General features: G+C 44.2%; 2 protein-coding genes across 4 annotated transcripts in view; one reads left to right on the forward strand and one right to left on the reverse strand.

The window, feature by feature from the left end:
• SPICE1 (spindle and centriole associated protein 1) overlaps positions 1-10913 on the reverse strand; it is a 20931-nt gene extending 10018 nt beyond the window's left edge. For both annotated transcript variants that reach the window (XM_080597941.1, XM_080597942.1), the window contains exons 1-9: positions 10755-10913; positions 10189-10236; positions 8994-9140; positions 6726-6828; positions 5872-5993; positions 4450-4547; positions 3987-4126; positions 3617-3757; positions 2579-2844 (exon numbers count right to left, since the gene is read on the reverse strand). In XM_080597941.1, the coding sequence (XP_080454067.1) occupies positions 2579-2844; positions 3617-3757; positions 3987-4126; positions 4450-4547; positions 5872-5993; positions 6726-6828; positions 8994-9140; positions 10189-10236; positions 10755-10856 (1167 nt within the window). In that variant the 5' untranslated portion in view covers positions 10857-10913. The remainder of the gene's footprint in view (positions 1-2578; positions 2845-3616; positions 3758-3986; positions 4127-4449; positions 4548-5871; positions 5994-6725; positions 6829-8993; positions 9141-10188; positions 10237-10754) is intronic.
• Positions 10914-15363: 4450 nt separating this feature from the next.
• The window catches only part of SIDT1 (SID1 transmembrane family member 1), a 44286-nt gene continuing 36287 nt past the window's right edge, over positions 15364-23362 (forward strand). The window contains exon 1 of one of the 2 annotated variants that reach the window (XM_080597959.1): positions 15364-15790. In XM_080597959.1, the coding sequence (XP_080454085.1) occupies positions 15596-15790 (195 nt within the window). In that variant the 5' untranslated portion in view covers positions 15364-15595. The remainder of the gene's footprint in view (positions 15791-23362) is intronic. The other variant, XM_080597960.1, reaches the window with a different exon arrangement.

Below are 23362 nucleotides of genomic sequence, written 5' to 3' on the forward strand. Positions count from 1 at the left end.
TGACAAGCATTGTCTCTGCATTGACATAATTTATTTTTAAGACACTGATTCTTTTCCATACAGTAATGAAACAATTCCAGGTGTGCTGATGTTTGTCAGTATCCTTTGCTACTTGTGCCTGTTCTTCAGCATTCTTAATACGCTAATAAAGACAGATTTAACTAAATAAAGAAAGTACATGCTCATGTTTGCTCCCATGGAGAGAAAAAGTTCTAGAAAGCATCTATGCTTTTCTTTTTTTTTTTTTTTTAAACAGAAAAGAGTGTACTTTTTGAGTAATTTACTTGAACACAAGACTTTGTCAATCTATGATTTTAAGATAGGCTACAGCAGCAGACAGGCTTCGTGTACAAGACAGAACACCAGAGACTCCCTTCTATCTCTAATGGGCAAATAGACTACACAACTGCCACTTTTTGGACCATTGTAGCTAGCAGAGCAGAGCTTATCAAGAGTTACACAGGCACCACAGAATTCGGAAACGGGGTCCTCCCCCAAATGGTAGCCTGCCATTTATTCAAGGGAACCCCTGAATAAAAGACATACCTCCCATCTCCAAAAGGATCCTGAAAAGCGATTTGGGTATCTTTTTTGTGCTGCACTGATGAAATTATAGCAAGAGTAGTCCATCATGTACCGTAGATTCTTTTCTGCTGGCATTAGAACCAGAAGTAAAAAACCACTAAGGAAGAAATTCCTGAAATCAGAGGCTTTTTAAATAGCCACTGCAAATTCATTTTCTTGGAACATATTGCCAGCTGTAATTCAAACTTCGGAACTTCACTAGCACTACTGGCTAGGTAATACAGATGGTGAACACACGGACTTGATTTATTCCTAGCATCACAGGCACTAGGTTTTTAGGAAAAAACACAGACAAGCTGTACTTCCCAGTGAATTATCAAATTCTAACACTAATTAAAGCTCCACAAAAGAGGAAAAGTCAGTGAAGATTATGGACGTGTACTGTCTACCTTGAGGAACATTGAATACAATTAATCACATTTCATAGCTTGAGAGATTTCTGCATATTTCTACTTCAGAATTTAAGTAGTAAATTCACAGAAGCTGAAGATGATCCTACAAACAATCAGCTCCTTGAAGGAAGAAAGGATAACACATCTATTCAAGTAAAAACAGCATCACAGAGGTACTCTGTTAAAACTGGGAATACAAGAGTCGGGATATGTGTTTCACAATATGTAGTCTCAACAAATACTCAAGACTCCTTGCCCTTCTGTTTGAATAGCATAAAAGCTCTTAAGATACATTGGATGGTGCCTCCTCTTTATGAATGTAACAACTAAAGAAAAAAAATGACAAAAGAGTCTTAGAGAAAAAAATGACAGAAAAAGGAATTCAGAGGCTCAAGAACATGCATTTCTGTGGAACACAAAGAGTCATTAAAATTATGATTCCAATTACATTTATGACAAATCTCATGCTATTGACATTTTCCTAATAGATGGAAACCACTTCATTGGACTTCCAAAAAATCCTTCCCTACAATTACACAAAAAAACAAGTTTAATATCCTGCTTTAGCATTGCAACTTTAACACAGAACACGTGCTGTGAACAATATTTAAAACATAACACCTCAGCCAAAGTCCATCCTCTGATGGTAGTAATTTTTCAATCTTGAATTGAGCATTCACTGTTTGCTTCCAACACAGGTCTTAAAGGAGAATCTTTCATATTCCTGTACTACCCAGTATTCAATTTATAAGTTGTTATGCATCCATACATGAAATAATAAAACAAATCAGATTTTTAAAGTAATTTTTCCAATGGTTATACACTCTGAAAAGGAACCAAAAGAGGACAGTACCACATTCATTAGGAATCTATTGCCCTTGCTATGAAATAGAGCACTGGTATTTAGACAGCACATTTTTCTGCATCTGTTAAGAGTGCAAGAACTGTCATAATCTGGTTCACAATTTCACAAAGGCTCAATGAATCTGTGAGCCACTGCTGCATCTTGAATAGCTCTGGATTAGAGATGAAATAAAAACTTCTAAAAACAGTATTTATTTCCACACAGCTTACAGGTGGTTGTCTTTATGAAATTCCATTGAGCTGCAGCTGTGCATTGCTATAGTAAGCACTTCAGGTCGTTTTTGTTTAAAGTGGAATTGCTGCTACGGATGGAAGAAGAAAGCTAAGGAGTTCCTCAAAGAAAACTGAAGATTCGGGTACTCTTTTTCTAGTGACAATAGCATCAACTTTGGAAGGCCAAGAAGAAAATGAACTTCTAAACAAGGTTGTAGTTAATACCCTGCTACAGCTCTGAACATACATAAAAAATAAGTTTCAAAGTAATTTGATTAATACCTTCTGCAAATAGTGACTTGGAGACTTCCACTGCAGTGAATTCTTCCCTTTTCATTAGGGATACCTGTTTCTAACAAATTAAATTTTTATCTCCTAACTGCATGCAATCCAAATAATAAGTAATGATAATTAGACTTCAAAGTCAAATGATTGGGAGCCAGGAAAGACCGAAGTTGACGCCTTTAATGCAAGTTTATATCCTTTTTCTTTCATTCTACAGATGGAATTCAAAGTCTTCTCACCTCTTTGAGGTAGCGCATCAAACGACAGAGAGCATTCACCAGGGATAAGGTAAATCCTGTGAGGCCTTCACTTCTCTGGGCTTTTTGAACCTCACGGCCTGTACATTGCTCATATTCCTCCAGTTCATGCTCCACTTCGTGTAACATACAGCTGAGAACATCTAGACTGGATTTATTGTCCCTCTGAAGGTCAACAGGGATTGAATTAGCAAGAGAATCATCTCTCCTCTGTCTTGCTGAGTTCTGTACAGTTTGTTTTCTTTTCACTGGGGGGAGAAAAAAAGTCATTGAAATTTCAATTTGTATAGAAAGCTTTGCAATAGGAATGAAATTATGTTGCTTATTGAAATAAATCAAAGGAGAGGTCCATAAGAGAACATCATATGGATGATAAGAGAACATCCCTAGTCACTCCAGTCATTTTCAATAATCAAACCCCCCGTTTTCTGTCCCCATATTAGTACCTCTCTGGCGTTGCTGTTTGGTGCTTTTATCTTAGAAACCTATTCATACTTTTCTTCTCAGTTAAAAGCACAGAAACAATTTGCCAGTGACCAGCCAGTGAAAAATTTCAGCTGTTTTCAGGTCTCATACTTAATGAGTGACTCTTTTACAACTATCTTTACATGTTACAGCTGTTTAAGGGGATTGACAACGGGTATAAACTACATGTAGAATATGCAGATTGAAATTCTTCATAAAGCTGTACAGCATCGACCAAAATGCTGTATTAGAAACAGAAAAGCACCACAGGAGGGAGAACTCTATAGCCAGCAAGGTAAGGGGCTGCACCACAGAATCATATTGGTGGTTCCGTGCTTGCTACAGACTTTGCTTTGTCACCAGAATACACTACGTAAGGGGCTGTGGAATGACAGATGCTCAAGACTTGGATGGCTGAGGCCCTCAATCAGTCTTTGGAGTTCGCCCTGCTGTGAGCAGGGAGCACAACTAGATGACTTCCAAAGATTCCTTTCACGCTATGATATTAAGGACCTTAGTCAGAAGAAGGTATGTCATTTTTTAAAAATACTAAACTTTTTGCTGAAATTTGCTTTTGTTTTCCTGAGTTTGGGTTCAGCACTTGTCTCACAGTATAAGTCGAGTCTGCTGTCTCTTCTTCGTCTTCATTCTGAAGTTTTGAATGGATTCTCTTGACTACACTGGTAGCATTGAGGGCTGATTTAAACACAAAACAAAAAATACATGAAATTGGAGATACGTTCTTAGTAGTAGTATGTTACAAAGTTATTAGAAAGATTAGAAAACTTGGCTTTTTAGACTGGAAGATCATCTGAGCCAAATTAACAAGTCTCTCTCTCTCACCCCAACCCAGAACAGGAATTCTGGATAGAATCCTATTAACAGCTTAATAACCCTCGATAGTCTGTGATTTGGCAAATCCAACCTGAACGATCCAATGGTGGAGAAAAAGTTGTTGGAGGAGTCAAAGGTACTTCCTGTGATAAGGTAGTTCTTCTCATACCCCTTTCAGCCCACAACCGAGAATTCACCGACGAATTTTCTTCTCTCAGTATCTGAAGCAGCCTACATTCAAAACAAGCGTAATAATGAATTGTGATATAATAGCATGATTCTAGATAATCTTTGCAATCTAGAAAAAGCTTTTTAGAATACCTGTAACTACTCAGGTGACTTCCCTATTCACATTCATTCCCAGTATTAAGATTACAACAAAGGCTTTCTCTAGAATTCTGAGGTCAAGAAAGGAGCAGGGAGGGAAATAAACAAACAAACAAACAGAAAAAAGACCACACGCAACTAACTTAACTACTTCCATACAATATCCTTTAAACTCCTATTTCCAGTATTAAAGAAGTAGAAGCTTGAACAGATATATTCGCACTGACCTGTCAGCATTGACACTGGATTTGAAATTCAGAGATTCATGCTGTCCATCTTCCGATTGACAGATGGATAATGCTTCTTCTTGCACTTCATTTAGAGCCTTTTTAGGAGACAAAGAAAACAAAAGGAACCTCAGAGAAATATTAAGTTGTCTTTAAGAAGAAGTTATACATCAATTGGAATTGCCTCAAGAAAAAAAGCCACCCTTCTCCCCCTAATTTGTTTCAATCCCCACCTCCAAAACAAAATTACAAATCAACAACAGAACAAAGAACCCCACAGATCTCCATGGGAAGGTTTTGGGAGACGTTTTAGTATATGAGAAATATTCATACTGACAATTATCTTGGAAAATAACACAGCAAGTGATTAATTCAATACTCAATGTTTTATTTCAACAATTCATATTGAATAAGAACTACACACTACATACACTTAGGATTAAAAAAGAATCTATCAGGTTTCTGCCCTTCTGGGTATGCCCCACCGGATAACCTTTAATTGTGATTTTCATAGGAATATAAGAAAAAAACTCACAGAACTCAGCTGACAGCTATCAGTACTAGTTTCTTCTAAAAATCTAAGCCTATCCTACCACATGCATCCAGTGATGCTACAGTTAATTCTTCACTATAAAAGCAAAGCAAAAACAAAACAAAAAAAAACACACATTGAAATGCATGGACAGAGCAGTAGTGCAACTCAAATTGCAGACAATTGTGCAAGACAATAGGAAACAGAATTAGGGAATCAAGAGAATATAACACCATCACTTTCAGTTCCACAGCCCTTACGGTCTTCAGCAGTGAGCTACTTTTCAGAGGTGTCATATGACACTTCTCAAACCAAAGTGAGCATTCCTGGTATAATTCGTGCTATCAGAAGAAAATGGAATGCTGACACAATCTAAATAAAAATTTAAATGAATTTATACAAACATTAAAGTTGTTACACAAATCTAAATAATTGCACAATAATGTAAAGTATTAAAAAAAACTTGTAGTACTAATCAAGGTTGTGGAGTTAAGTGAGGTACGTACATATGTGCATGATCTGAAATAAACTGGAGCCCAACTGGCTACGTCCCCATGTATGCAGACAGTTGAAAAATCATAGGTATATTTCAGTAAGTTTGTAATTAGTTTGTTCTCTATCCAATAATTAAAAGGGAGAGCATGCTAATGTGAGACATAAGAAGTTGGCGTTTCTCTTACTTAAAGGTTGAGAAATCCAAAAATCGTGATTCTCAGACTCTCGCAAAACTAATTCTATCTCAATTTAATACAGTTTTCTCTGTATGTTATCAAGATGCCACAACATACACAGAAGAAAGGTTTAGGTCTGCTTGGATACACTACCTTTGAATATTCTTATTTTGTGTAACCCAGAAACGTGGGACATGCATGGAACTCAATATACATTACCTGGGAATCCATGACAGATTCACTAAGGATAGAAAGCTCAGTGGGAGGATCGCGTTTTTGTATGATGGGTCCTTGAGATGATTCTAGGTCACAGTTAGGAGCCACTGTTACATTAGGGAAACCTAAAGGAATCAGATAATATCAGGAAGAATTCAGAGGACTCAGTCTGTAGTACCTCACAGGAATTAGTACCAAAAAGCAAGTTCCTGTACATTGTATAAAGAGGAGTCACAGGGGTTTGTCATTTTGACTAACTGGCAAAAGCCATAGAATTATCTCAAGACGTTCAGCCATGACATATCAAGCTTCTGTCCTGTGTAAATAAACTTGTGCAGAAAAAGCATATAGGGTGAAACCATCATTATAAGCAAAAGAGAATGGTAGCCCAAAGAGAAAAAATAAACTTAAGATTTCATATGCAAACAGAATAAGGACTCATAAACCAGGATAAGAAATGGAAAAGCAATGTTCACAAGATGCTGATAAATCTCCAGCAATATCCAAGAACAAGCGGGCAACCCACGTAGCAACAAGAATCACAACTACTATAGGTGCACAACTGGCACTCTGTGTAGGTTGGTAACTTTGCTGCAGAAATGGTCAGTATCAGATGTTTCAGAGTAAGTGACCAGAAATTCCACAACAGACTGGTACAGCAGATTAACCAGCCATGGCTCTCTCTTCCCTGCCACATTAGGTGTTATCCTCATCTGTGTTTCATCCAACACAAACAGAATCAATTGTGTTACACCAGATAAAAACGGTTAAAAAGAATACTTTGTATATTAAGACTATTTATGAAAAGCAGGAAGATAATCTTAAATGTACTATCACATAGAAATAAGATGGTCTACCTGTTCGTGTGCGAGGAGCATCCCCAAACAAGTCTTTTGCCACAGCCATGACCTGATCAGATCGTTCCAATACATCTTGCAAATGGTACTGATCAGAGAGAATCTGAAAGTATAGCATATAAGGAAATACTTCATACGGTGCAGACTGATTTTTCCTTTGTTGTTCAGGTACAGTTAGCAAAACAGTACAGTTAGCTTCTAAACAGTTAGCAAAAGGATAGCTAAGAAGGCAATGTTTACAGAGCTGGTACCGTACAGCGAGATCCCAATTAAGACAAATCAGAAGACCATACTTCATTCTGAGTGACTAGAATTCACCTTGTTTTTCTGAAACGTTAAGTAGTTATCACTTCTGGGGTCCCCATAAACACTGTCTCATCTGACAGACACCCAAAAAATGAACTATTTGATTAGATACAAACCAATTCAGACAGACTTGTTTCATTCATCCTTCATTATTGAAAATCCTGCCTTAAAATCCTGCCACAAGCCTTCATAAAAGCTTCAGTGGACACAAATACAGTTGACTGCACCTGGTAACGCAAAATGATTCGGCCATCTCAACACATTTCTGACAAGATACAGCTTCAGTCTCTCTCTCACCCAGTATTTGAAGTCCATGACTGGAATCATGTCAACTGGAACCATGCCTAAGGAGGCACTCAGCTACTCTGCTCTAGATGGAACTAAATCTGCTCTCACAGCAGCCCAACCAGCGTCGCTCACTGGCTCGGCTCTGGGCAGCAGTGGGTCCCTTTGGAGCTGGCTGGAACTGGCCCTTATCTGACATGGGGCAGCTTCTGGACTCCTCTCACAGAGGCTGCCCCTGCAGCCATCCCACTGCCAAACCCTTGCCACGTAAACCTAACACAATATGCAAGTGATCTCCACTTTATCATAGTTATGCAATTTTAGCTAGAAAAAGTACTTTAGAAGATCCCACAGAAAGACAGGCTTACTTATGCCCTCGTACACTATGCCTCTTTTGTCAGATTTAATTTCTGCTCCCCTGGAAATCATAAGAAAAATTGGCATGCAGCAGTTTCAGAGCACTACATGCTATTATCTTCCCAGAGTTTCTTTCAGTGCCCATTGATAAGTTTGCTAATGCTTTATATTCAGCCTCATTCAAAAAAAAAAATAATTCAGTGACATTTCACCTGTTTTTTTCCCCTCATCTTGCAGTTTCCCTACATACCTCACTTCCATGTCTGTCTAGACTTTTGAGCCTGAATTACACTGCAATAGATCACTTTTACTCATAACCAATTTAGCAAATCAGAGAGTATTCATGTCTCTTAATCATCTTGTATATTCACTTCTCCAAATCACCATTCAGCTTTTATCCTTGATACTAACTCCCCGTTTAGCTATCGGATGTCAAATTGATGCAGGTTTTTAGACAATGCTATGCCAGATCTACAGAGGAAAAAAAAATGCTAATGCTTACCTATTCCAAAACATGATATCCTTTGCCTAAAGCAACTAAAACTAAGTTGATGTGCTTACTCAGACAAAAGTTATCCTGACAAATGTTTTCATGCTCCCCTACTAGATCAGAATCAGCAGGTCCCTAAGTTTCAATCACCTGCTGAACATGTTATAAGCATTATTTAGAGCATTGCTCCCAAGGTAAATTAGCTCACATTTGTTTGTGGTCAACAGAAAACCAAGTGATATTAGCTTCTAACCCCTCTAGGCCCATTTACACACTGTCAACATACTCACTGACTGCTGCACCTTGTCCCATGTATCACCTATGAATTTCATTTAAATTAATCTTCCTTCCCATTTCAGATTGTTACTAAAGATAATTAAACAGGACTAATCCTAACCATCCCCACTATGTTAATCCATTCACCACCTACCATTCAGTGTAACGCACTAACAGTATTTTAGAAATACGCTGTTATAGGACCCTCCATGTGGAGCTGGAGATGAACTCATATCTTCTTTCAGATTTTCAGGCAGGCAACCTCTCCCATCGCAAACATTAAAATTTAGATGTTCAGATTCAAAGAGGCCTGAAGCATTACAGATGCCATAGCCAGGGAACAAGGATGAAATGCTCAACTGCACAGATAAGTTGAGATGTTATGCAGCAGTTAAAACGTTATGCAGCCTATTCCCATCACTGCAAGTAGAAAGCATACACACAGATAAGTCCAACTATCCAAAAAGAGGAACAAATTCTCAGCTATGTGCAAGAGCAGTTTTCCCACTACAAATCATCTGCAACAGGCTGAAAAGCACAGATTTAGCTCTTACCTCACGCATCAGAGCCAATTTCCTCTTCTCCAAAGAATCAGGGGCCATTTGCTTTTGTTTCTTCCATTTTCTTTTCAGTGCCTTGTCTTGCAGTTCTAGATGGGCCAGTGCTTTGTTTTTTGATTTATGTATTTCATGGCGACGCAGCTACACAAACATAAAAGAGACCAGTTAAAAATCCAGGTACAACCTAAAAACAAAAGCAGCAGGACAATGATAACTATCCCTTTTTCTTGATTTTATCCTTCATGCATTGGATGTTTAATTTACTTTCATGGTAGTGCCAATGACAGCACACAAACATCCACAAATGTCAAATCCCATCAGTACTAGCCACATTTAACGCAATTCCAAAGGTGAATGATGGGAGACTCATTTTCCATCTGCTGACTCAGCAGGAGTTTTCTCAGCTGTAAATGGAGGCAAAAAACATAAACACTCCCACCTATAATAAGCGTAAGAAGATATATTTTCCTGACTTAACACTAGTGTCAATTACCAGCAAAATTCTCGCTCTTCTTCTAACAGTGATACATACATATTCAGTTTAAATACAAATTAAAGAAATTAAATGTGTCAAGTGCTTGCTAAAGTGTCCAAAGAACATCAAGATAACCACATATATCTCCGCTATTGTATCTATCCATCCTGACTAGTCCATCAAAATTTAAAAATCAACAACAGCTCTTATTGTCTATTTCATTCTGGTGATCAGTGTTACCAGTGAAAAAGAAATGGAATTCATGTATTTTGTAATGAACAAGCCATTCAATGTAAAGAAGTGCTGTAAAATTGTTTAAATGAAGATTGAACACCCTCAGAATTATAGAAAATTCCAAAATAAAGCACATTTTTTTGGTCTGTTGCGCAGAGATGAGGCTTAATGTCAAACTACTCCACTGAGTTTTTATTTATCTATGATGGGATACACTACGTTGAAATAAAAACATAGTTACTGCTTCCCAATGGAAACAGAGAACTGAAAAAACACTGACTGCCAGAGGAATAGCTGCAGATTCCTGACATATTATAAACAAAAAAACTAACAGTAAAAGAACCGTATGTTCAGAGGCTTAAGAAGGGAGAGTAATTGCTGGCAAAAAACTATCCCAGTACGTATAGTGTGCACTTATGCTAGATAATCAGATAAATCTCGTGGTTATGGAAAAGAAGCGATGACAAATGTGAAACTTACGATGTCCTCAGGAGTGGCACGGTGGACTGTCAGGTCATGGACAGTACTCTGCAGAAAGGCACACGAGAACACATCAAAAACAAGAACAGAGAAGGAACTGGATTTATTTATTTTTTGTTAAGTTTCAGTAAAAAGCAATCCCTCTGAAACAGAACGTAAGTAGCATAAAATTATACAACGGTACACTTTCATAGCATCGAAAGCATTCCACGTTTAGCGAGGTTATCGGTGAGCAAAAAGGATATCCCTATCAAGGCGGAGAGGAGGGAGAGGAGGGAGAGGAGGGAGAGGAGGGAGAGGAGGGAGAGGAGGGAGAGGAGGGAGAGGAGGGAGAGGAGGGAGAGGAGGGAGAGGAGGGAGAGGAGGGAGAGGAGGGAGAGGAGGGAGAGGAGGGAGAGGAGGGAGAGGAGGGAGAGGAGGGAGAGGAGGGAGAGGAGGGAGAGGAGGGAGAGGAGGGAGAGGAGGGAGAGGAGGGAGAGGAGGGAGAGGAGGGAGAGGAGGGAGAGGAGGGAGAGGAGGGAGAGGAGGGAGAGGAGGCCCGGGCGGCTGGCAGGGGCAGCACTCACGTCCCAGTCCCGCTTGGCCGCCGCCTTCCTCGGGCCCTTCCTGGCGGCGGCGGCGGGGCCGCGGGGCCGGGGCCGTGCCCCCCGCAGCAGCACCCGCGACATGGCCGCCGCCGCGCGCGCAGCCGTTGCTACGGGTCCGGGTCCGTTTGCCCCGCCCGAGGGGGGAGGTGGTGGCGGTTGGCCCCGCCTCGCGCCCCTCGCGGCTCCCTCAGGGCCCGCCCGGTACGTACTGACCAGATCCAGCACTGCTGGGGCTGTGGGGGGGTGTCTCTGCCCCCTGAGGTGGCTGCTCGTCCCCTTAATTAACTTCATTAGTACCCCTCTTCGGTGCTCCTGCCGTCCCAAGCCAGCCCTCCGTGTCCCCGTGAGGAAGGCTTGGCAGTTTCCCCATGCGAAAACGCATTCCAAATGCTGTTAAGGGGAACTAACAGCAGGATGTCACACAAGCTCTTAAATCAAGATAAAAGGTGACCCTTGGTTGTTTTAACAAACCGACCTCCTAAAGACTTGCCCCACAAGTGCACCGCAGATCCTCCTCTTCCCTGGGTCACATATGTAGAGATGTAAACTACTTCGAAGGGTTAGAGTTGACGCTTTCTAATAATACAATGTGAGCTTAATGTTTTGTCTGTTGGAGGTGAAAAGTGAAGATGTAGGTTTATCAGCTTCTCATTCAAAAATCATGCCTTGAAGAGAAAAATTCCCTTTCACCCAGATTTCCTGATGCTTAGGAAATGATGATTTATTTTCCTGATGTCTGTGAAGTGATGATGTTAGAAATGATGATTTCCTGATGGTTCTTATCAATCTAACTCTGGCTTAACCAACATCAGTGCAAAGATGCAGATGGTAGTGGTCAATGTGCTGAGGGAAGGAATTGCTTTGCATATGATACCTAAAGAAAAAGAAGATGGAAATTATGAAGGGAGAAAAAAAAGTGACAGGAAAACACTAGCAGCAACTGCCTTTGCTGAAGAGCTGAAAAATGTGCCTGAGTCATCTTTTTTTATGCTGTAGGTTGCACCTGAACTTCCATTTACATATATACCATATGCAACCTGAAGCTGAACATCAGACTTCAGCCTATAGTAAAAAGAAAAAAAAAAAACCTGATCCTAGGGATATGTGTAAGGCAATGTACTGGATTCATTTCTCTCTGTTTATTTGAAAATCTGGAACCCAAAAGCATAAATTAAGGACACATCTGGAATTCTGTCCTAGAATAGCTTAAAACTGTCTTGAAGAACAAGGTCTATCGGAAAGAGAAGAAAGCAAACATGGCACAATTAGATCAATATATCATCTACTTTGAAATCTCATAAACCTCTCTGCTACTATTAATTACAATCAAATATAAATGTTAAGTACGTCATATAAGCTAATATACTACAAGCCAGAGACACTTATTCAGCCAGCTCTAGTCTCAAACACTTCAGCCACATATCAGAAAATGGGGAGCAGGTTACTGTGCTTCTACCAGTTATCTTAAAGCCTGTCTACCCTTCAGTTCTTGTGCTTCACACTACATTTACAGCAGCATCTGAAAATGATCCATTATCTCTGCAGAAGCCAGCTGAACATCTACAGCATCTATTTACTCACAGTGGAGCTTATGTAACGCAGAGACTGCATATCCAAATGGCAGACATTTAAAACCCTCATTTTCCAAAATAAGTTTCCAAACAATTTGGTTGGTTATGTTTATACTCTTTTTCTTTTATATTCCAAATTAGTATGATTCAGGGAATTCCTTTATAATTGAGATCTTTCTCCTGTCCTGGATATTTTTGCAGTACTGGTTACCAGGAGAAATATCACTTCCTTAGAGTGTTTTTTCCAGCAGCAATGTGACTTTCTACTTCTGTTCTATGGAAAAAAAAAAAAAAGGCACTCTTGTGAGCCTCTGCTTCAGTATCATCCCTCCTTTCCCCCAAGATGCTCACAACCCTGGGCTTTGCTCATCCTGGGAACAAGGGCCGTGTCAGGAGATGTGTGCCCCAACACATCCAGAGGAAAGGGCGCTGAGAACATCCCCCCTCCTGCAGGTCTGGCACCCCGGGCTCGGCGCCGACACAGAGATAGCACAGCCAAGGGCTGCCCCCCTTCACTCCAGTGACCTTGGAGGGCACGCTGCAGGGAGGCCTTGGTGAGGGCTGACCTCCTCCATCACACGGGAGCCGCTTTTAAGCTGGGGCTCTGGAGCTGGGCCCTGCCTGCACTACAGCTGCAGTTGTGTGACAGCCGTGACGGACTTCCTGGCCTGACTCGGGTGTTTGCCTGACAATTTGCTCGGGGTTTGCCTGACAATCCGGACTCTCTGTTGACCCCAGCTGCCATCTCCAGGCATGCCCTGTTGGTCTTGCTTGGGTACGGTGGGATGGGGCCCTGGCTGGTGAAGCCCCTGCCCTGCTGGCCATGTTATCACGCTTGGCTCCCTGTGCCTTAGGGGGCAGCCAGCCTTTGCCATCCCCTGATGCCAGAGTGCTGTGGCACGCATGAGAACACTTCCTCTGATCCAGACCCATGATCTCTCTGGATCAGCATCTTTTCTCTTACAGTGTCCCTGTTCTTTCTTCCAAAATACATGCTGCCATTCAAGAACAAGATTTAGGTGGATGTGAAAAGGGAAAACAGGCTACTCATCTTTACCAACGGGGCTGAGTGAGGAGTTATAAATCAGCCAACCTCCATTTGTTATCTGGAAAGATAATGAAACAAGCTGTTCAGCAGTCAGGGTGCAAACAACTAAAAAACAATACAGTGATGAGAAACAGGCAGTGCACATTTGTCCAGAACAAATCACGTCAAAGTAACCTAATTTATTTCTTTGCAGAGATAACTGGCTTAGGAAGTGCTGAAAGAAACAGATGAAACATTCAGACTTCAGCAGGACTTTTGACATTACATTGAACACCATCCTCATAAAGGCAAGTAGGGTTCAGATTGGAATTAACATGAAAGGAGTGTGTGATTGAACGGCAATTCCCAAAATATAGCTGTGGCTATTTTCCGGACAATAGGAAGGTATATTCAAATAAGAGATCTGATCTGTCTGCTAAGATTGATTATTTTAATTAGTAACTTGGATGATGGAATTGACCTTTGACTTCAAACTTCTCTAAATAATACCAAGTTGGGCAGTACCGCAAGCACTTTGGAGGCAAGGATTTGAACAAAAGTACAATGCTGCTGAATCACAGAAAGAGCCTCAAAACAGTAAGGTGAAATTCAATAAAGACAAGCACAAAGTATGGTATTTTGGAAAGAAAACTTGAACTCTAAAATTCAAAATGAAGAAAAAATGTGTAGTCTTTTGTAGAATACCAAAATATACATCTAGTCAGGGTGGCCACAGAGGGGTATGTGGGGCTGAAGGAGGCAGTGGGTGAGCAAGGAGCTGTGTGGTTTAGGCTTCTACAGAATGCTGAGGGGAAGCCACAAGTCTCCCAGTGCCACCACTGCTCGAAGTCCCCCAGAACAGGTCATCCTGTGTCCCAGTAAGAGGCAAGACAGAGTTGCAAGAGCTCAGAGGTGACATTGCTCAGGTCTTCTGGTCTGCACTGCATGAAACTCCAGGCTGGAAGGCACTCCTGGTGTTGGAGTGCCCATCTTCCAGGAGACCTCATGTGGGGGGTTGCCCTTAGTGCCCCTTCTTAGGGCTCTGACAGAAGACAGAGTGACTTGCATGTGGTCTGCTTCACTAACACAGGTCACTGACAATTGTTTTGTTTGTTTGCTGTTGGCAGAGATCGCACGAAGGCCCAAGGATTAAAATGGCAGCATAATGTTAGCTCAGTCGTTTTGCTGAGCCTTACAACTTTTCCTCCAAACAAAAGCAACTCCGGGGAAATCTCTCAGCCTTGAAAACAAACCCCACAGCTTGGAAAGCTGCTTTGGCCAGAGATAACACAGTTGGAGGACGCAGGCTGGCTTTATAAAATCGTGGCTTCTATGAGTTTGCCTTCAGTCTGAAAAGCCTTTCAGGTTGCTTCAGTAATGCTCTACCTTCTCTGAGTTAAAAATGCATCCCTCTGCCATGGGATCTGACACATTTCCCAGGCATGTTTTCAACAAAAGAGCATAGGAGGGGAAAGCAGTGAGAGACAGACCTCTGACCCTTTCGCAGCCCAACAGTATCGCTCTCATCTTGCTGAAAAGGTTCAGAGTATCACTGACTTTTGTAGCAGTTTCACGAACACCTCAAATAGCATAAGAAGCACCGAGCCACAGTTGAATTGACGGAACGACACCGTGCTGCAGCCTTCCACACCTTTGGGCTGAACTAAAAACTGACGGCATTTATCCCCCACCTCTGAGCAGCCAAAACCAGGTGTTTGGGATGGCCCCTGAGATGTGTCACAGGCACGAACCCGTGCTCCAGCAAGCCAACAGACCGTGGGGCGAGGACACCCGTGACTCGGTGGGCCGGAGGCGTCGAAGCCCTGCAGACGCCACAGCCGTGCCCCTGTCCCCACACGCCTGATGACGCCTGCGCGCCCCTAACCCCCTAACCCCCATCCCGAAGGGGAATAGCTCCCTGACAACCGGCTGCGAAGGCCGGCTCAGAATTTGGGGCCGGGCACGCGGAGGAGACCCTCCTCCCGGGGCCAGCCGCCGGCCTCCCCTCCCTCCTCTCCCTCCTTTCCCTTCCCCTCCCCTGTCCCCTCCCCGCGGAGGGTCCTTCCCCAGGAAAGTTGCTCGGGGGGGGGGCCCGGGCTTCGCTGCCTGCCCGCCTCCCCCCACCCCCGTGCGGCCGAGGGATTTATTGAAATCGCAAACCCAGCTCCCGGGCGCCCGCCCCGCCGGGGAGAGGCAGCCGGGCGGCCGGCAGCGGCGGGGCCATGGCCGGGGGGGCGCCCCCAGCCCCCGGGGCCCTGCTCTGCGCCCTGCTCTGGGCAGCGGCGGCGGCCCCGGCCCCGGGGGGCGGCCCCGGGGGCAGCCCCGCTCCGGGAGCCTTCGGCCGCCTCTACCGGGGCGCCGTGAACATCAGCGCCGAGCGGCTCTACGCCTTCGCCTACCGCAGCCAGCCCGGGCAGGTAGGAGCCGCGGGGGGGGAAGGCGCCGGGATCCCCCCCGAGAGGGGCACCGGGCACCGGGGGGCTCCCGCTGCCGTGCGGGACCCGGCCGGGCTCTGCGCCCCCCCCCGCCCGCAGCCCCCGGCAAGCACCTGCGGCGAGGCAGGTTGAAGTCTGGGGGGGGGGGGGGGCGGATCGGGAACCGCACTTAATGAGCCTTTTATAAATACCATTCTGAGGCTCGGGGGCTTCTCTAGGATCGCGGGGCTGTCCCCCGGGAGCCCGGCAGGTGAGCCGCGGGGCGAGGGGACTGCGGGGCAGTGCTGCTAAAGGCACGGCTGGGCGCGATGGGGGAGGAAGCACGGCGTTTATGCAGGCTTAGCTACTGCGGATACACCCCCCCCCCTTTTTTTTTTATTTATATTTTTTAATTTCGTGTTTAGATCAAGTAGCTAAGTGGTACCTTGGAAACTCTGCCCCCGTTGTTTGGATCGGGCATTAATTACTGGGTAAAACGCTTCGGTTTTCCAAAAGATGGTGAACCATACAAATGGACCTACCCTCCTGTCCTCAGCTGCACAGAACAAGAGAAAATGGAAAACGTCTATCCTTCCACACTGCATTTCTATTTATTTTTTTATACTAAGGGAGTTGATAAGAGCATGATTTTTCAAAAGGTGGTGGTGGGGGGAACTTTTTGGTAAGGCTTTGGTTTACCCTGCAAAATCCAGACCTTTAAAGACTTGTCTTCCTTCTGTTCTGTGTGTTACAGTGTAGTAAAATGCACCTGGTATTTATGGGGCATGAATTTTGTTTCAGGGCTGATGCAAGTGAGCCAGCCCAGGTTTATTTAACTATTGGGTGTCACCACAGAGCACAAAAGGCCAAATTCATTCTTTGGACATGAGCCTTGCTGTAAAAGCTCAGGGTAATGTAAGTTGGGCTTCCTGTGGTGTTACGGGTACTGGGTACTGTAACCAAGGCTGCTAGCAGAATAAATAGTGTCTGGGGCTTGCTGGCAGAGACAATGTGCAATGACTGTTGCCACATTTAAGCCGAAACCCTAGGGTGCTAATCTCTACATCCCCATATGCTGGACTCTGAAATCTCTGCAGTGATGTCGAGCTGGTTGAGAGCATATCTAGGAAAGGAAACTTCAGGTTTGAGGCTTGATAATTTTTGAATGCAGAACTCTCCAAACACTGCCATCAACACACTTAAACAGTGCCATACAGATGGCTCCGGCTAGGAAAACTAATTTGAAAGAGAGAACCACTTAAATGTGAACTGTGCTAGGATACTTTTTGGTGAGGGGTGCCCAGAAGAGATCCTGAGGAGCCCTACAGACAGCAGTCCTGAGCTAAGCCAAGCCTGCAGGAAGGTGCTGGCTAACCAGGATAACTGGCTGCACGTGTGTGGCTGTGGCCCTGAACTGATGAGGCACAAACCTGACTGGGTCTCCTCTTGCCAGCCTGGTCAGAGCTAGAGGTAGGTCTGTCCCAGTGGTCCTGCATCTCCCTGGTGGTGGTGATTGCTCAAGTTTGGAAGCTGGGTGGTGGGAACCTTGACTTTAATCAGGGACTATGCTCTTGTGGGCAAGCTGCTTGCCAAAGAGTGGTGAAGACGCTTAGGGGCATGCTATTAACTCAGTAGTTGTTGGATCTTCTGAAGGAACATAAGTCCTGCAAAAACTCGGTGTACTAATCCTTCCTTTTCACTGCAGTCTTTAGACTCCAACTTTTAGCGAGTGGAGGATCAGCCAGTGTTAGTCAACTGCTGGCCACGTGCAAGCTCTGCTCTTCCTGATCCCTTCAGTCTCCTCCTGTCTCTGCTGATGGCAGGTCAGCCAGAAGCCTCTTATACCTTGAGGCAGATACCACGTGGAACATTAACCTTAGTTACAGGAGATTTAATTGAATAAAAAGAGCATTTTTCCACTAGGAAGGGCTGCAGTGGGTGAGTTTAATTGCTTTCCCTCTGAAGCACAGCCAGGTCTGGAGTGATCTGGCTCTGAAACAAGGATTTGTTTTGCTGATGCTGTGGGTTCAGCTGTTCCCCCCAGTGCTCTCACTCATGAGGGCAGGCCTTCAAGGCAGGGGACAACTTGGAGCCAAAGACAAGGCATGAGGGCTGGCCTGTGATCCATCGGCTCTTTGCAAATGCTCTGTTTGCTCACGTGCTGTGGCTGCCAGGACACATCTGAAAATGCAGCTGGATAGAGCAGTGCTTGAATGAGGGATGAGGGAAAGGAGGAAAAAAGGCCATTGCTCCTGTTTGGTGCATCAGAGACCCATCTCTTTCTGAAAATCTGTGCTTCCTTGATCTCAAAGGATGATCCTCATCCATGTAGTCCTCCTTATTCTCTGGGATACAGGTATGCACGCCATAGGGAAGGGGAAAGCATTCCTTATCGGATTCTTTTGCCTTGTATACAACTACTTGTGAGCAAAGTGCAACTCAGGGTTCTGGAGCAGAGTTGCTTTGAGCCAGGCAAGTCGCTTCACTTCTTTGCATCTCCTTTTCTATGCGTATGAAATGACAAGAAGGGTGTTTACGTGCTGACTTGGTCACCTGGATGAAACTTACGTATGTATACATTGCTAGTCTGTGGGGTTGAACCTCCTAGGTGCTGTGCAGAAATACTTCACCTTGTGTCTGGAGTTAGGAGAGCTTTCAGGCTTTCCTGTACTTGGCAGCTAGGGTTTAGGCCTTAATTCCTGAGGTGGAGCTGTAAAAATAGGGCTGTGCCGAAGGAGGAGGAGCACAGCTACCTCTGCTGTGAGGAGCTTCTAGCGCTGGCCTGCACGTGTGTCCCTCCTTGATCCCTCCATGGTTGGAACTCCTTCCTCAGTCTTCCATGGTGGAAAGTCTTCATTTATTGTGGGGTCTTTTATTGCTCTTCTGGTTCTTTTTCTTCTCCTAGCTGCACTCTGAAAATTTCCTCTCTGCACAGTTGTTTCATGTTTAACCATGAGTGTAAAAAAATATTAAAAATAATAAAACCAGCTGTTGTTCCTGCTGATATGCACTCTAACAACAAACACAGACATGCTATAGTAATGAACAATTAGTTGGGCAAGCAGGTTTATCTTTTTTTTGGGTTGTTTAAACTGGAGACAAACAAGATGGAGGGAGATGAGGGAAGGGGAATGAACGTGGCACACTCCTGAGTGTCTCAAATTCCAAATACTCAACGTGTCCCTACTTGGGAGGGAGGGAAGAGTATGTTAAGTTGGAGCTGCCTGTGCAGTGTGTCTGTCTGGGAAGCTGAACAAGAGCCGCTGAGTATTTCTGCTGGATGTGCCATTGGCTAGAGAAGGATTTATGTGACAAGTGAGAGAACCTGCTTAGTTCCACAACTGCAATAATACAAGGGCTTCCAAAAAGATGAGGGAGGCTGGGGCAAAGTACTGAAGAAATTCAAAGTGAGCTTCTTCTCTCCTCCATTGTAAGCTCTGGCAGTCACTAATGGTTAACTTGCTGGAAACACAAATGGCACTCATATTGTACTTGTGGGTTAGTTCTCTACCAGGTTCAAAGTGAAGCTGGGGAGTATCTTGAGGAACAAGACTGCTGGAGACATTACAATTTCTTCCTAATCAGAGAATCAGCTGAGTGCATGTTTTGGAGGATACCTGGATACTTAGAAAAACAAGTATCTCTCAGGAGAACAAGTTTCCAGCTTTCCTTTTCTAGGCAAAACTGCTGCAATCTAGATGCAGCACGTGGACATTCATGCATTTTGGTGACGATGAGCCCAAAAGCTGAGCAGTAGGCTGCACCTATTCTAGGGGAATGAGTGGGTGATATTTTCTTCCTCCTCCTCCCTTGCCAGGAGTAAGAACAGAGTCCCGCTCTCGGTTCCCATATGGCCCAGCCTCACGGTAAGCCGTCATTGGCAGCAGATTAGGCTGTGGCTTCTCTGCTTAGCAATCGTGTCATATGAGGATGTGCAGCCCTGGAGTGACTGTTTCTTACGTGGAGCCTGCTTGAGAGGTAAAACCTTACCTGCAGTGAACAAGGGAGGGAGGCTGTGTGCTGCCATGAGACTTGCTAACATCACAGCCCTTCCTTCTTTCATGACTTAGGTGGGGGAGAAATTGGCCAACCCAAGGGAAGAGGGGAAGCAATGCTAGTGAGAAGGACAGAAGTCTTTCAGCTTGATGCCTTAAGTTGTGTGGCCCTCAGGTAGAGACCAGGTGCCTTTTCCAACCCAAAGAGTGCGATGCTCTTGGGTTCCCCTGCCTTTGGGTGAAAGAGTCTTCTGTAGCCTGGTGTGGATGGCAGTTGCACTTGCTTTGCTCTGGTTGAGGAGGCAGAACTGAAATTCACCATGCATTCCTCTAAGATTGTGTGAGGAGTCGTTTCTTCAGACCAAAGCCATCTGTTGTAGCTACAGGGAAACTGAGCTGTGCCACGCAGGGCAACCTGGTTTAATAACTGCCGGCAATCAGATCCGTTTTTGCTGTCCTCTGCTGTTTCACGTGCATGTCGGTGCCACTCCAGCAGCAGCCGCCGTGTCTGTTGCGACAAATCTATGAGCCGCTTTTTCACCTCTAGCTCCCGGGCTGTTCTTAGGCTGCATGTGTAGGGCTCTGCGGGCTGGAACCAAACTACCTCAGAGTATTCCCGTGCTCTCCCGCATGTCTTCTCTGTAATGTTGGTCTTGGCTGCAGCCCAGGTTTCAGCCCACAGCTATACTGTGCATGCAGTAAAACTTCAGTTTCCTGTTTGGAGATGGTCAAACCTGAGCCGTAGGGAGACAGAACAGGTTAGGCTCTGTCTTTCCTCAATGCTGGGTGGAAGCCCACCAGTTTAGCCACAGAGATACGGGTAAAAATCAAATCAATAGGCAAGACTGTGGGCTTTTAAGTAAGAAGGAGATCTCTTAAGGTCAGCAGTGCTCTTGCTATTGCAGGATATCCAGGGCCTGAACACTGTTGCATTTTGGTTGCTGAAGCTAGCCTGTTCACCACAGGATGCTGGAAGAGCCTCCGCTCACCATTTCTGGAGCCTAATGTTAAATTAGATGTCTTATGAGCCAGAAATGTAGGCATGGTGTCAAAGCCAGTAAAATCAAAGAAAGTTACAACGTGTGGTGTCTGAAGCCTAGCAAGGTTCGACAGGGTTCCTTTGGAACACTTTTTGCACGCATAATTTAGCTTGGTGTAAGAAACTGAGCAACCCCCTGCTCGCTGGCAAAAATGGGGTAACTTAAGTGAAAGAAAGGTGGGGACCCAGCTCCACTTCAAGCTGGAGATTGGATCTTGAGCCCAGCTGAGATCTCCTCTCACTTGCAGTATTTTTTTGGCTTTCTGAGATGTTTGTGCTTTGTGATTTATTTATTTATTTTTCTACTTAGAAAGGTGAAGGAGACTATCCATTTGTAGGCTTTATGAAAAAAGCCTGCATATGGATAGCCCCCCCCAGTGTTTCGATTTCAAAAAGAAAGGGCATATGAATAAGGGCAACTTCATCAAAACGCCTCTGCTGGGCTTGAACCCTTTCCAAGAGCAGTGTAGCGATTTATAATACAAACATTTACATTGTAAGTGGAGGCTGAAATGTCCTTAAATAACTTGTGCAGAAGTTGTTGGGTAGGAAGGTATGTCTTTTCCTACCCAGACCTCGCCTGCTATTTTAGGGGATATTCAGGGAATGAAAGTGCAGCCTGTAAAAGCTGTATTGCAAGGGTGTGCCATCTGCCCAGCTTGAGAATACAGTTTAGTGTGCTTGCATAAGCAAACGTTGTTTCCTGCTGCGTGTACTTATAGAAACACAGAGGACTTCAGAAACAGCCCTCCTTGCTCTATCTGTGCTGATGTTTTTCTTTGGACATAGAAATAAACTAGTTCAGGGTGGTTTAAAACAAACATACAACGGTTAAATGAGAAGAAAACATGTAGGAGATATAATTCAATCCACACCAGCGTGACGGAGGTGAAGAACTTGGAATCCAAGAAAGAACCAGATGTTTGTGTTGTGATGGTCATCCCAGAGTTACTGCTGTGAGTTTGGGGTGGGGGAGAATTTAGGAAGGTTAAAAACTCCTTTGGTTTCAGGGGTTGTCCTAGCTCAGAGTTCCAGCTGGTAGGGGTTAGGATGATGCTGTTTGTTAGGGAACAGTTCATTCCTTAACAAGCTGTTCAAAAAGGGATTTACTTATTTATTTACTTATTTAATGCCACCCTGAATTCTCAGGGTGGTCAGAAACAGGTACGTACTTCACACACCATGGCAACTCCGAGTTTTTCTTTCCGTCTGGCCTAGAGTCTCCCTACTGACATTGGTTTCAGGATATAATTTTTTAAAAAAGGAAAACAAAATATTAGTATGGTTTGTATTTGTCTTTCTTCCATTTATGCTGCACAGATACTGCTACAAGCGAGTGAACTCATGGGAACGTCTGTGGCAGGCCATAAGTCCACGCTGAGTGTATTTGCACAAAGTGGAACTTTTAAATGAAAATATTCATCCTGGAACAATGTGACTGAGGCTGTGCTTGAAATATTCAGAATCTCTCACTTGGTTTATGCTGCTTTGGGTGTTTAATACTTCTGGCAGAGATGCTGTAAGAAAACTGTGGACCAAGGTTACTTGGCAGATTGCTTTAAACAGCAGTTAAGACTTACTGGCATTCGGGCACAGCGTCAGACGGAAAGGGAATGCTCTTTGAGCTCCACGCTGTTTTTTGCCATCAGACAGGAGTAATGCTCATATCTCATAAGAGGGCAGGAAAGAGGTTCTGTAACTCCAATCACTCACCCGTAATTAGTTTCCTTCAGGGTCTCTGCCTCCCCCTGTCGTGCTGGCCATGGGAAGAGTTGGGCACTAATGGGCACGTGCTGCTTCCCTGCCTCAGCTGCTCTCGCCCACCTGGCTGAATCCAACTTGACTTAGTTTCAGGGTTTATATAAAAATGAAGCGCTTCTTTCCTGCGCACCAGCAGACTGCAGCAGTCAGAGGCTTTTGTAGATGCATCCTGCACTGAGACCTTCCTTTGTAAGCACCAGGCTGCGTGTTTGCTTGCCGGATGTGTTCCCTGCCCACTGGTTTGGCTCAGTGCCTGGTCAGGTCCACAACCAGGGCTGTTGCAACGTGGACTGATAATCCCCAAAGGCCCTGCAAGGAAAGACTTGTGTACGGGTGCCGTGGGGAATGTGGCAAAGCCCCGGTGTGACTCAAAGGTTTTGCCTAGCGTCCTCAAAACACTTTACTTGCAGCAGAAGCAGTTGCTGCAACCTCCTGCTTGCCCATAAATTCACATCCATGCAGTCTTAAGCTGCTGTGTAATCTCTGTGGGAAATGTAGACTTAATAATCAATCCAAGGACTCTTTCGTGTCAACAAGAGCCCAGTTTATTTTGCTTAATGTTTGCAGCCATATTGGTCCTGTTCAGCTGTGTGAGTTTGGGACCGGCTCCTTCTGCCTGTTCCCATCTAAAGAATGGAATTCAGTTGCATTTTTTTAATTTTTCCTTTTATTTTTTCTCCCCCTATCTCCAGGGTGATAGAACTGAAGTGCAAATATTTGTCTTTCCTGGTCTAACACATTTTAATGTAGTGCTGGAAGCTCCCTCTCTTTTCAGCTAAC

The sequence above is a fragment of the Anser brachyrhynchus genome, assembly GCF_964034855.1.
Source record: "Anser brachyrhynchus genome assembly, chromosome: 1".
NCBI classification, from domain to species: domain Eukaryota; kingdom Metazoa; phylum Chordata; class Aves; order Anseriformes; family Anatidae; genus Anser; species Anser brachyrhynchus.